Source organism: Oncorhynchus keta, chromosome 34 (genome assembly GCF_023373465.1).
Source record: "Oncorhynchus keta strain PuntledgeMale-10-30-2019 chromosome 34, Oket_V2, whole genome shotgun sequence".
NCBI lineage: Eukaryota > Metazoa > Chordata > Actinopteri > Salmoniformes > Salmonidae > Oncorhynchus > Oncorhynchus keta.
This window is the reverse complement of record NC_068454.1, coordinates 43,400,459-43,415,155: the sequence shown is the minus strand read 5'-3', so window position 1 is coordinate 43,415,155 and position 14,697 is coordinate 43,400,459. Positions and strand designations below refer to the sequence as shown.

At 42.0% G+C, this 14,697-nt stretch overlaps 1 protein-coding gene across 1 annotated transcript; it reads left to right on the top strand.

Moving 5' to 3' along the window:
• Nucleotides 1–784: 784 nt before the first annotated feature.
• On the top strand, nt 785–13,077 carry LOC118367182 (ATP-dependent RNA helicase DDX18-like). Its single transcript, XM_035750312.2, has 14 exons — nt 785–952; nt 4,149–4,334; nt 4,495–4,752; nt 7,492–7,627; nt 8,972–9,072; nt 9,190–9,389; nt 9,600–9,714; nt 9,837–9,976; nt 10,356–10,517; nt 11,116–11,268; nt 11,415–11,528; nt 11,681–11,737; nt 11,962–12,139; nt 12,356–13,077. Exons 1-14 carry the CDS (start codon nt 847–849, stop codon nt 12,499–12,501), a joined length of 2,052 nt encoding a protein of 683 aa, XP_035606205.1. The 5' UTR covers nt 785–846; the 3' UTR covers nt 12,502–13,077.
• The last annotated feature ends 1,620 nt before the right edge of the window (nt 13,078–14,697 follow it).

The following is a 14,697-nucleotide window of genomic DNA, read 5'->3' as shown; positions in this document are numbered from 1 at the left end:
TTACACTGAACAAAAATATAAAAGCAACATGCAAAAGTGTTGGTTCCATGTTGCATGAGCTGAAATAAAAGATCCCAGAAATGTTCCATACACACAAAAAGCGTATTTCTTTCCAATTTTGTGCAGAAATGTGTTTACATCCCTGTTTGTGAGCATTTCTCCGTTTTCAAGATAATCCATCCACCTGACAGGTTTGGCATATCTATAAACTGATTAAACAGCATTAGAAATTGATTAAACAGCATAATCATTACCCATGTGTTCCTTTTGCTGTGGGCATTAAAAGGCCACTCTAAAATGTGCAGTTTTGTCACACAACACAATGCCTCAGATATCTCAAGTTTCGAGGGAGCATGTATTTGGCATACTGACTGCAGGAAAGTCCACCAGAGCTGTTGCCAGAGAATTTAATGTTAAGTTCTCTACCATAAATCACACCGCATCGTTTTAGAGAATTTAGCACTAAGTATGCAGACCACAGACCACGTGTATGGCGTCGCAGGCGTGGAAGGAAGCTAACGTAATTTTACTGCATTGTAGCAAATGTTTTATTTATTTTATTTAACCTTGATTTAACTAGGCAGTCAGTTAAGAACAAATGATTATTTAATAGAGGTGAGAGATCCTGCTTCTGGATACAACAGGCTTGAGTACGCCTTTCGGTCTTGAACTTCATGGCTTCAATGAAAGGGGGCAGTTGTCTACCCTGGATAGTACAGACGATTTGCATTCTGGCAATATGAATGACAACCATATAGGGTCCTAATGTATTTACAGTAAGGCAGGCAACAGTCTAGACTAGAGGGGTCCTGAATTCCAAACGCGTGTGTCCGCTCAGCTGCAAGCATGGCAGCTCTTCAGATGAGGCTTCTTCGGCAGAAAATCCAGAAAAGAAGCGAAAAGAACAAAGAGCGAAAGCTACTTAATAAACAGAAACAAGAGGAAGATAATGGTAACTGTTTTTCAAGTATTATAATCGTTGTCTACAAGTTGTATTGGCACTCGCCAACCTCGAAGCAAGGCTAGGTAGCTAAACATGTCTCTGGTGCGTGTTTTTGGGGGGTCATTTATTTTATATGTAACCTTTTTAACTATTGATGTCTCACGGAAATCACATATCGTTTAAGTTGATACACGTAGCTAAATCACCGATTGTAATAACGTGATCCATTCCGTTAGCTTGTATCTAGTTAAGCTCGCTAACGTTAGTTACTAACGTTACTGTTTATTTTGGTAGTTAACATACGTTAGCTAGCTAACCTTAGCCATTAGCTAGTGAAACAAATCCTAGGTAATTTCGAAACATCGTTATGAATGACAGGTTTTGATACATAAAGCTCTTTCCACTATTGATATCTTAGTTAATTAAATAAGGCAGCAAGATTACTTGCATCGCATTGATTGTGTGTAGTATAGCCAAATAAGCCAATATTGGCCTAAAGCCCAAATGAAAGGAAGTGTTTTTTGTGTGTTTTTTTTTACACGTTGGCATTATAATTCACCGTAGAGAATGAGAACTGACAGGCTGCGAGCGTCAACAGCGTCATGCGCTTCAAATTAGATGTCAAATCTATTTGTCTTGCATCTGCGCCAAGCAATGCGGATAAACTGTCAGAGGACTGCTTTTTTACAACTGGAATTGTAACGTATATTTACATAAATGCACTCCGGCTATCTACTCCGATTTAAGAGCACTCATCTGAGTGTGCCAGGGCGCAGAATAACTGACACGCAGACTAGACCGGGCATACGCGTGCACCATCGCTCGCATGTCGATTTTGTCCAGAGGTGATAAGGATGTGCAGATCGAAATATCAGAACGAACTCTGAACCACTTCTATTAATTTGGGGACATGTCGAAACTGATGAAACATGGACATTTAGGTAGCTAGCTTTCTTTTGCTAGTTTATTTGTTCTGGGATATAAACATTAGGTTGTTATTTTTACCTGAAATGCATAAGGTCCTGTACCCCGACAACTAATCCACAGATAAAAGGGTAAACCTAGTTGTTAGTTTCTAGTAATCTTTCCTCCTTCAGTCTTCTTTGGACTTTATATTGCATTTGGCAACAAACTTTAAGGAGCATTGCCACCACCACCTGGAGTGTGGACCTCAGTTCAGCTTTCAATCACCCACGTGGGTATATGTGCCTAAAAACCAGTTTGCTTCAAAAATAGAGCCAAGTTCTAGTTTAGCACCTGGCTATGCAGATATGTGAGCAGTTTGGGTGAAATGATTGAATAACTTGTGTGTACATTTATGTAGCAACACAAATAGTGTGGTCAACGTGAGGAATTTACATATGTGCAACACAGGTTGAATATGACTAGGGTCAGTAGACATCGGTAAAAAAAGTTATTAAATTGTTGCCAACAGCAGTTAGTCACCATCGCCCTAAATATCATAAAAACAGCCCAACCAGCTCTGCTAGGGCGAGTGAGGTGTTCTCTCTTTTGTGTCTGGGAGTAGCTAGCCAAATTTAGCCAGTTAGTTTGGGTGCTTGACTGCCATTGTGAGTGTTGCTCAGAGTGCACACTGGATGCTCTGGTGGAGGAGTAGGGTTGATCTGAGCATTCTGACCTCACATCGACAGTCAAGCACCAAACCTAATTGGCTAGAGTTAGCTAGCTACTTCCAGACATTGATTTACCTTTATTTAAAACATAAATGAGAGACCGCCTCACTGACCATTTTTCTCGCCCTAGCAGAGCTGGTTAGAATGTTTTTGTGTTATCTAGAGCTTTGGTGACTGTGACTATGCTACTGATACCGGTCATATTCAACGGATGTTGTGTGTTCGTAAATTAATCAGTTATTCTGCATGCTGGAACACTCAAATGAGGGCGCTCTGAAATCGGAAATAGATAGCCAGAGTGAATTTACGAATCCACCCATAGAAAGACCGAGATTTAGCCAAATGCTATATAAACTGCTAGGGTGTATTAGTTATAAACTCTCCTCACGTTCATGGGCCAACGTAACAGGAGGTAGGTACCGTGGCTACCGTAGGACTTAAGGTATAAGGTGAGTCAAACGGAACACAGAACAATAATTTACAAGGGTACATAGCAAACATAAATTCAACTGTTTATTACGGCTCATCGACACGGAGTCTTGAACTGCTACTGAATGGACAAGTGTACAAAATGCAGTCCTCTAATACAGATTCTAATTTGGAAACAGAACTGTATGGAGATCAAATGTTTCATTGATGAGGAAATTAGCAGAATGTTGGCCAAAATCCATCTCGCTTCATCTTCTCCCACACTGCCTGCAACTGGGATTCCTCTCATCGCCATATTTGGTTTTGAGTAGAAACGCCAACCGGAGGCTTTACATTTATACATCCGGTGAAATATCTGGCACATTGTTATATCTGTGAGTGTAGTGATTGTAATGGAAGATGGAGGGAGAGCCTGTCTCTCGTCAGAGATCGCGTTTATTTTGGGAGGTTGCAAAATATGACATTTTCATTAAATACAGGGTAAATATCTTTCGGGTGATAATAAAAACATATTTTCAACTTTTTCCTAATTGTCATAAACAATCGTCACTACCATCACAATAAACCAAAATAGTCAAATACTGTCTGAAAGTGAATTTATGATCAATTGCAGTATTTTTTTTTATTTTTTTAGAAACAAATGCAAAATTCACACTTGCTGTACACTGTTTTAACAGTTGCCACAGACCATATTTTTCGATGACCTCATGTTTGTGGCATCTGTCTTCCGTTTACACACAGGTGTTCGGAGACGCAAGATGGCTAATTAGCACAGGTCGTCCATTCTCTTACATATTTTTCCCGTAAGCATGATATAATATGGAAATATCGCAGTGCGGGAACCTTAACTCTATAAAGTTGTGTATCAATTTAACCTTTTTTGTTTTTTGAAAATTATTTATCGCCGATAACATGCATGTTAATGCTCAGACCGAGCGTCGCACCTCTTAACAAAACTCCCCTACAGAAGATGCCTTCATCCAATGACTTATGTAATAGAACGGAGTCATGATCAAGGGCTAGCTTGTAATGCTTGCTCGCTAGCTAGTCAATGTTACTAGTTGAATGATAGCCTCCTTTGCCTGGTTGATGATGTGATTTAAAAAAAATAATAATAATAATAATAATCTGTGTATTCACAGATGACGCAAACAGACTTCCAGAGGAGCGTTGTGATGAAACGAGTCACGGGGCCACAGCAATTTCAAAGCCACAGAATGCCAAACCCACAAAGAAGCCACAAATACAGAAGAATGTGTCTGCAGAGGTGAACACAGAAGAAAAATCTGTCAAGATGAAAAGGAAGCTCAAAACTGCTGAATCGCCAGGTAATGTGACTATTCAGTAATTTCTTAAAATTGTAGCTAGAATTTGAGATTCTGATATTACTCCCCTTTTCAAGAAGGCCGGGGTAAATGGCTTAGTGCCGGTTTACCAAGTAATTTCATGTTTTCCTTGTCAAAGTATTTTTATGTGGTTCTAACGTAGGTGTGAAAAAAGCCAAGAAGGATAAGGCAGATGATGAGGAGGAGAGGGGGTTGACTGTGACTGAGGAGGATGCTGATCAGGGCACAGACAAACCCACACAGCCTATTGAAGGGGCAGAGGCTGGAGAGGAGGAGGAAGATGATGATGATGACGACGACGACGAAGAGGGAAGTGAAGATGAGGTGGAAAAGGGGGAAGGAGAGAAGTTTGGGGATGATGATGAGGAAGGTGGACCAGAGCTCCCAACTGGCTTGACAGGTATTCAGTGTTCAATGGTCAGGGGCCTTTACACTACCAAATGTTGGCCTTGTCAACTGTGAATGTTATCTGTAGCAGTAATTCTCAGTATTAGATATGGCCCATGAACTATTTACAATTTAGCCTCTGCAAGCATACAAATATGTATAGTATTCTGTATTTAACCATGACCTGCTTGGTAACCATGGTCTTTTACTTTAGGTCAAGGATGGGGGTGGGGGCCACAAAAAAACTTGATTGTTCATGAGGGACTGTAGTTGCTCGCAGGTTTGCATGCCCCCCTTCCACCACATTGTGCGCAAACCATTTTAGCAGCCCGCCTCTTAACATTGGAGATAAAAATATATAATTTGGCGGGTTTGAAGAAAGTTTTCTGCACATTTTGCCATGGGGCAGAGAGAAGATACTACAGTTGTATTACTAATTTCATGCAGTTCTACTAATTTTTCCATGGAGTGGAGAGAGATTTTTGCAGTTTTATGACCTACAAAATCAGTGGGTAATTTGACCATGACAACTAAGTTTAGATAGCTCCAGGTAAATGTTGCAATTCTTCAGCTAACTCTGCAAATAGCACTGCTGGGTGATAAAACAATCATAATGAATCAATCAATCATGTCATAACACTCTTAGCAAAATGTTTTCTTTAAATTACAATCTGTATAAAGTACTAGAATAGAAAGATTCAGAACTTTGCAACAGCACAGTTGAAAACTATATGGCAAATATAAATCGACTGGATGGTGTTCAGAGATAGATAGGAGGGGTTGAGCTGAAGGGTGGGACAAAAAATAACAAGAATATATATATATATATAAAGCTTGAAGTAGAAGCTTAAGTGTTGTCGATTTGTTTCCTTCAATTAGTTGAGGGGTGGTAAAGGTTAAGGGAAAATAATAAAGGAAAAGTATTTATCTCTCAATATCACAGTGCATTTGGAAAATATTCACTCCTTTACCCTTTCCACGTTTTGTTACGTTACAGCCTTATTCTAAAAATTGATTAATTACATTTAAAAACTCAATAATCTACACAAACTACCCCATAATGACAAAGTGAAAACATGTTTGTTAGGAAATTTTGCATATTTATTCAAAATAAAAACACCTTATTTACATAAGTATTCATCCCTTTTGCTATGAGACTCAGAATTGAGCTTAGGTGCATCCTGTTTCCATTGATCATCCTTGAGATGTTTCTACAAGTTAATTGGAGTCCACCTGTGGTAAATTCAATTGATTGGACAGGATTTGGAAAGGCACACACTTGTCTATATAAGGTCCCATAGTTGACATTGCAAAAATCAATTCATGCGGTCAATTCATGCGGTCGAAGGAAGTGACCGTAGAGCTCAGAGACAGGATTGTGTCGATGGCACAGATCAGGCCACGGGTAGCAAAACATTTCTGCAGCATTGACGGTCCCCAAGAACACAGTCCTCCATCATTCTTAGATGGAAGAAGTTTGGAACCAGCAAGACTCTTCCTAGAGCTGGCTGCCTGGCCAAACTGCGCAATCACGGGAGAAGGGCCTTTGTCAGGGAGGTGACCAAGAACCTGATGGTCACTCCGACAGCTCTAGAGTTGCTCTGTGGAGATGGGAGAACCTTCCAGAAGGACAACCATCTGTGCAGCACTCTACCAATCAGGCCTTTATGGTAGGATGGCCAGACGGAAGCCAATTCTCAGTAAAAGGCACATGACGGCTCACTTGGAGTTTGCCACAAATGACCTAAAGGACTCTCAGATCATGAGTAACAAGATTCTCTGGTCTGATGAAACCAAGATTGAACTCTTTGGCCTGAATGCAAAGCGTCACATTTGGAGGAAACTTGGCACCATCCCTATGGTGAAGCATGGTGTTGGCAGCATCATGCTGTGGGTATGTTTTTCAGGGACCGGGAGACTAGTCAGGATCGAGGCAACGTATAGAGAAATCATTTTTGAAAACCTGCTCCAGAGCGCTCATGACCTCAGACTGGGGTGAAGGTTTTACCTTCCAACAGGACAACAACCCGTAGAACATAACCAAGACAACGCAGGAGTCTCTGAATTTCCTTGAATGGCCCAGTCAAAGCCTGGACTTGAACCCGATCAAACATCTCTGGAGAGACCTGAAAATAGCTGTGCAGCGATGCTCCCCATCCAACCTGACGGTGCTTGAGAGGATCTGCAGAGTAGAATGGGGGAAAAAACTCTCCAAATACCAGTGCGTCATACACATTAAGATTCAATGCTGTAATCGCTGCCAAAGGTGCTTCAACATTGTACCGAGTAAAGGGTCTGAGAACGTTGGTAAATTTGATATTGTTTTTTTATGAAATTGGCAATTCCTAAAAACCTGTTTTTGCTGTGACTTTATTGGGTGTAGATTAATTTAATAAATCAATCATACATTTTAGAATAAGGCTGTAACCTAACAAAATGTGGAAAAAGTCAAGTGGTTCTGAATATTTCGATATTGACAAAAAATATATATGGGGGATTGGAAATTATTTGACATTAATGGAAGCCACAATATATCTGCAATATTAAAGCTGATCTGACTTCCAACAGTAAGTTGAGAGCCTGACTGAGTTACTTAAAATAAATAAAGATTCTTCAAGGGGGGGGTTGCGCCACCATTTGCCCCACCATTTGCCCATTTAGGTCATCCTTGGTCAGTCTACTTGTGTTAGTGCTAGACTAGAGCCCTTCTATGCAAAACCTATGCAGGTTTGAACTGTTTTCTGTTTCCCAGGTGCGTTTGAGGACACATCGTTTGCCTCTTTAGCCTCTCTGGTGAGCGAGAACACTCTAAAGGGTGTGAAGGAGATGGGCTTTGACCACATGACCGAGATCCAACACAAAAGCATCCGCCCCCTGCTGGAGGGAAGGTAAGCCTACATTTGACATTCTATTAGCCAGAATTTCCACCTGTTAATTGTCCTCTACAAGGCTGACTGAAACAGAGCTCTGTAAAATCCTCCTAGGACTCTGGGTGTGGCTGTCATGACATATTGTCAGCCCATAATTGTAATGCAAATAACTGCCGTTCTCATAGTAATTGACCGTTTAATTAACATGAACATTTATAGCATCTCTGGGCTTCCAGGCATACAAGCTGCTGATTTGATGTGCGCATTTGGAACATGTAAAAGTCTAATAAATCCATTTAATATAGCCTACACCTTCACAATAACATCCATTATTTCATTATGATAGGCCTATAAACGTGAGAATGTCTTAGAAATCAAAACATGGGCTGAATGATTCGACACTCTGTGCTTCCCGCGGGAGGTAGAGACAATTGCATTGCTGCTCTGCTGGTGTGGCAAATCGGTGAGAGGTGGAATTAAAAAGAAAATGAGAAGGGCTACAACGATCAAAAGCCAACAATGTAGGCTGCTGTTTAGGCTGTAATCTGAATGGAGTTGTTTGTAGGTGAACATGAACTCACTCATGTACACGCATACATTCATGCTAAACGCATCACAACTGTTGCTACCAGACTCTTGTACACTTGGCCCCATCCCACCCTTCCACAATACACGTGTTAATATTGGACAATAAATTGTGCCTTCCTGTATTATACTCCAGCTAAATTGTTTATTATAAACTGGGTGGTTTGGGCCCTACCAGGGGTATGACAAAAATGTAGTTTTAGTGCTCTAATCACTTTGGTAACCAGTTTATAACATCAATAAGGCTCCTCGGGGGTTTGTGATATATGGCCAATATACCACGGCTAAGTCTAGGCACTCCACATTAAGTTGTACAAAAGAACATCCCGTAGCTGTGGTATATTGGCCATATACCACACCTCTTCAGGCCTTATTGCTTAATTCTATTGTACTGCCATTTACTGTGTTTGTATTATCATTTCTAATTGTTACATTGTCGAAGGAATCTGCAAGTAAGCGTTTCGTTGGACGATCTATACCATGCGTATCCTGTACGTACCATTAATAAAACTTGAAACTAATATTAGGACGGTGAGAAACGTACTTAGCCTCAATTAGATAGCTTCTCTCGGTTTGATGCAGTCAAGACGGGTAATATGTAAACGGATGGGATGATAAATAACTAGCAAGAAGTTAAGTCGTTGCGGTCTCTCCCTCCTTGCCTGTTCTGAGCCTCCTGTGTCTTACCTACACATTCAGCCCTACGGGACTGATAAACTGAGTAATGTTGTTTTTGGCATGATCGATGACATCCTTTGCTCTTCTGAATTTTTCTAGAGATATACTGGCTGCTGCTAAGACCGGCAGTGGTAAAACCCTGGCCTTCCTCATCCCCTCCATCGAGCTCATCTACAAACTCAAGTTCATGCCCAGGAACGGTAAGATTAGTGAATATATATAACTATGTTACCACAGTCTTTTTAGCACTGCTAACATCAAAGGCATAGGGTCTAGACCTCGCCGAAGACTCAACCCTGCTTCCCTACTATCCCCAGGCACGGGCGTGGTGATCCTGTCCCCAACGCGCGAGTTGGCCATGCAGACGTATGGCGTGATGAAAGAGCTGATGACCCACCACGTGCACACCTTTGGCCTGATCATGGGCGGCAGCAACCGCACGGCCGAGGCCCAAAGGCTGGCCAACGGTGTCAACATCCTGGTGGCCACACCCGGCAGACTGCTGGACCACCTGCAGGTAATGATGATGATGATAAGAACAGTACATGAACAGTACATTTAGTAAAATCCTTTTCATAAATTTCTGTCAAAGTGGGGACTAGGGTAATTTTGACAAACGATTGGATTGTATAACATTTCAGTGTAGGTTACTTATTTTACAGAAGGAATTTTGCATTTAGTCCTGGCTCTCTTCATTTGTTTCTCCCCACAACCTTGCTCTCTGTAGAATACCGCTGGCTTCATGTATAAGAACCTCCAGTGTCTGATCATTGACGAAGCCGACCGTATCCTGGAGGTCGGCTTCGAGGAGGAACTGAAGCAGATCATCAAACTCCTGCCAAGTATGTACCCGCATCATGGCCATAACCAACCTTACATATACTGTACCATGGAGTTTGGTGTTGCTATTTGTCTTGTGTGTATGTCTAACTCCCAATGTCTAACATCATGCATTGATCCTCAGAGCGGAGGCAGACCATGCTGTTCTCGGCCACCCAGACCCGTAAGGTGGAGGACCTGGCCCGTATCTCCCTGAAGAAGGAGCCCCTCTACGTGGGCGTGGACGACAACAAGGACAACGCCACCGTGGATGGCCTTGAACAGGTAAACAAAACGGCTCACTGCTGCAGAGTGTGACTATAAGTTATGTGCATTTCCTTCAGTTGCCCCAAAACATTAACTGAAAGTAGCAAAGTTTTAATGTTTTTTTGTTAGTGGTCTTGACAGTTGGTTTTGGAGCGCCAAAAATTCAAACGTGCAGGCCGTTCAGCGAGGTTTGGCCTGTAGTGGCTCTGTCCTTTCCTGTACTGTCTGCTAGATAGAAGTGGGGTGGTTTTGAGACCCTGCCAGGTCTCCACCACGGCAAGTTTACAGTTAAACCTCACACATCAATTACAATATGCACTTGACAGGTTTGCGGTTCTCTGCTTTTCTCTGGTGCATCGGGGGTGGCCTGATATGTAAACTTTGTCTTGGTTGCCAGGGCTATGTGGTGTGTCCGTCTGAGAAGCGCTTCATGCTACTCTTCACCTTCTTGAAGAAGAACCGTAAGAAGAAGCTGATGGTGTTCTTCTCCTCCTGCATGTCGGTCAAGTTCCACTACGAGCTGCTCAACTACATCGACCTGCCTGTCATGGCCATCCACGTGAGTTGTCACCTTTCAGTCTAGCAGAACGAAAAATGGGTTTCTCTAGGAAAGGTTCAGATAGTACCTCCCCGTTTCTGACCGTTCGTATGTTTTAGTGTTGGCTGAAACTGACCTGACTCACTTTATTAGCTTGTTTCGGGAAGTTATTCGGAGCCCTTTTGAGTCAAAAAAAGACACTCAACCCATATACATCACTGGTGATTAATTATGCCTGCTCTAAAATATGATTAATCTCAGTGTCTCTAGTAACAACAATGTAGTTCCAAGGCAAGCAACAGATTGCAGGCTACACTCTGTGTCAGTAGTCTTCGGATGATTATCTGGCTCAATTTGAGCTTTGCTACATTGATCCCCAGTCTGACCCCACAAGGCATTCTCTCTCTCATGGGTCTGCTGTGGAGACAACTGGTACATCCACACTTGGATCTTAAGGCCTTGTATAACACATCTTATGATATGACCAAATCTTGCGCAATAGGATTTAACACAAACATGTACTGTCAAATTCTGTGCGGTTCAGCAATGGCATCTTATCCTATGTGGGCAAATGCTTTCTGGCTGACATCTAATCAACTGTTTTTCTTTTATTTCTCAGGGGAAGCAAAAGCAGACAAAGCGTACCACCACCTTCTTCCAGTTCTGTAATGCTGACTCTGGCATCCTGTTGTGTACCGACGTGGCGGCCAGAGGCCTGGACATCCCCGAGGTGGACTGGATTGTACAGTATGACCCCCCAGATGACCCCAAGGTACCTAGTACCTAAGTTTGAGAGACACTTATTATGTATCTTTGACACTATTGAGTAATAACACTTAGTCTATAAGCATCTCCATCCAATGCCTCAGTGAAGCATTAACATCTGTTTCCCTCATTCTTATTTCTTTCTTATCCTAGGAATACATCCACAGGGTCGGCAGAACAGCTCGCGGGATCAACGGCATAGGCCACGCCCTCCTGATCCTACGGCCAGAGGAGTTGGGCTTCCTGCGCTTCCTCAAACAGGCCAAGGTAAGACCCTAACCCAACCATCTCTAACCTTACCTCAACCCAGGTCTTAACAGTAAAACAAGAAAAAAATGCAACTGAAAGATGGCTAATCAGCACTGATGAATTATATTTTTTATAAGGAAATGTTACGTTTTGTTTCCCTCCTGCCTCAGGTTCCTTTGAGTGAGTTTGAATTCTCTTGGGCGAAGATCTCCGATATCCAGGGTCAGGTAAGACATGCATCCACATTTGATTTCTGCATGTGAACCAGGGCTAAGTGACGTAACGTCTGTGATATAGTGGACTACAGCGGCTAATTAATTGATATGGTGAAATGATAAACGTCCTCCTGTGAACAGGAGTTAGCTTCTGTGACTTTAGCGCAATTATCTGACACGCCTTAAAATCCCAATGACAAATTCACACAAAGGTCTTCACATTTTGTTCTTTGAAGCTGGGGAAATTGATTGAGAAGAACTACTACCTGCACAAGTCAGCCCAGGAGGCCTACAAGTCCTACGTGCGGGCGTACGACTCTCATTCGCTCAAAGCGATCTACAGCGTCAACACGCTCAACCTCCCCATGGTGGCACTCTCCTTCGGCTTCAAAGTGCCCCCCTACGTCGACCTCAGTATCCTTTTTCTACGGCAACGACCTAGGCGTACTTTCACCAATGTCGTTCAAAGTGTTACGTCACCTTATCTATTCGTGGTCATGAGTTTTGCAAACTTATTAAATCTATTTATGATTAAAATAATGATGCATAGTAATTATAGTGTACTTATTTATCATTACCTAATTGGTCAGGTCAGTACGGTGTTTCCTTTAACCCAGCACTCCGCTCCAGACGTCCACAGCAAAGGAGGACTGAAGATGACGAAGAGGGGTGGGGGCGGCGGCTTCGGCTACCAGAAGGGCAAGGGCGCTCACAAAGCCAAGATCTTCAAGCACGTCAACAAAGGCAAGGGGGACAAGAGGCAATTCTCTCGCTAGCCTGTGGTCCTTGGGGAACATTACAAAATGGCTTCCTGACCTGGACTCACTCTCTGTCCAGAGACCGATCTATTAGCCTGTTACTGGGCATCGTGTCTCGCTCCCTATTTGTGTGTGAAAGACCAGTCTGTTGGGTCGCCACTAGTTACCACAGCCACAAAGTCATTAACCTCGCTTATTTATTTTCTTAAAATCAGATTTTAAATCTAACCTTAACCACACTGCTAACCTTATGCCTAACCTTTAAATTAAGACTAATAGCAAATGTTTGTATTCATTCATTTTTACAACATAGCCAATTTTGACTTTGTTGCTGTGGTAACTAGTCTCTTGTAAGGTGGCTCAATTGTTTTGCTCCAATGTCTCAGCCTGTCTTTCTCTGAACAGGTATTTTGTAGTGACAGGACTCGTGGGCTCATACCGTTCTGAGGACAGCCCTTGCATTCCTTTCCTCACAGCAGATGTGGATTTTTACTGTAGATTCTCTTTGATATGAGTATGCAGCACTGTACATTGATTTGCATTGTTTTCCTCCTCTACTGGCCAATTTAAAAAAATAAAAAATATACACCCACACTGTTGGCAAACTCTTCCCATTTGTATACCGTTTAAAAATTATTATTTTAAAAGTATATTTATGGAGCCCTTTACGTTAAAGGCACAAAATGTATCAACACAGGACTAAGTATTAGTGCACTTGTGACCTTTTAATAATTATAGGTAGGGTATTGCAACCAATTTCCATAACAAAGGTAATGAATGGCACACTGTTTTCTGAATTTGAGTAACATCAGCATTGAAGAGCTGGTCCTGCCCGCTGAGCAAATGGTTGTAGTGACCGGGGAGTTCCACATGGGGGCGGTGTATTCAAGCACTGGTGTGATGTACAGGTAACTGCCAAAATAATAAACGCTTCAGTAAATGAGGGATACAAAGTATTGAAAGCAGGTTTTTCTACCGTTGTGGTTCCTGAGTTAAATAAGCATTTAACATCCCATCATGCTTAGGGTCATGTACAAAAGAAACAATAAGAATGGTTGCAGAGGAACTCTCAGAAGTCGCGTTCATCAACCGATGGTTGCGTGCCACACCGACTGCTGTCGGGCACCAGGTTGCTATAACGTGGTAAGCTGATACATAAATGACCTATCCATATTGATCGAAAGTTCTGACATGCGTCGGCAATGTCTGAGCAGAGGAGCGCGACCATTGTGACTTATGCCCTCGCACCTAACTGGTTCCTGTTTCATTTGTCTGACTTTTCTCATTGAGGTCACACTCCCATCTCCCTCTACAGTTGCTCTTGTCACATGACAGCTCACCTTCATCAATGCCATAAACTTGTCATAAACCATCAAATCACTCATGTTTGATACAGTGAGCCTGTGGCATACATGTTTTACATTATACCTACAACATATGGACTTGCAAGTCAAACTGAGTTTCCAGTGACACGAGTAGTTGCTGGGAGAACCTTTTTGTTTTTAGGTAACACTATTTTGCTGTGAGTGAACCTTACTATTTATAGTATGTCCATTAGGGAGTGCTTATTTAGACTATGCTATGTAAAGCCTTTAAAAATTGTAATTTTCTTTAAAGTGGGACCAATGAGGACATGGCGCAATAGGCCTACTACTGTTGGGTGCTACTGGTCTGTGCAGTTAAGATTCCAGTACCATGAGTAAAGCTGTTAGGCAGGAAGCATCCTTTTCTGATGGTGCACACACTCCCTCATGCAGCTGCCAGCCAAATCATGAGATGCAAGTTCAGCCTGTCACTATCTGGCATACAAGGCTTACCAGGAAAGTTTCCACTCTGCGTACAATCTCAAATGGACACAGTTTAGGCATCTGTTTTGATTTGTTTTCCTAAGTGTCGTGTCGTAATTCTTTCACACTGGCAAAGACCTGTATGGACCAACTATCTTCAGCCATTATGACACAACTCACGCCCACTCAAAAGATTGAAGAACATTGTGTAATTTGAATGCTTGAGAAATTCATATAAGGAAGAGTTGAGAGGTAGTATTACAAGTAAGATATTTTAACAACTGTCATTGTACAATACTATACCTGGGTCAAATACATAACTACTGCAATATTTTTTGGTTTTCCTGGCACATAGTATCATTTCCAATCTCCCAAAATTGCAAACACCAACGTAATCATGTTCTTTAGCTAATTAAAGTAATCAGCT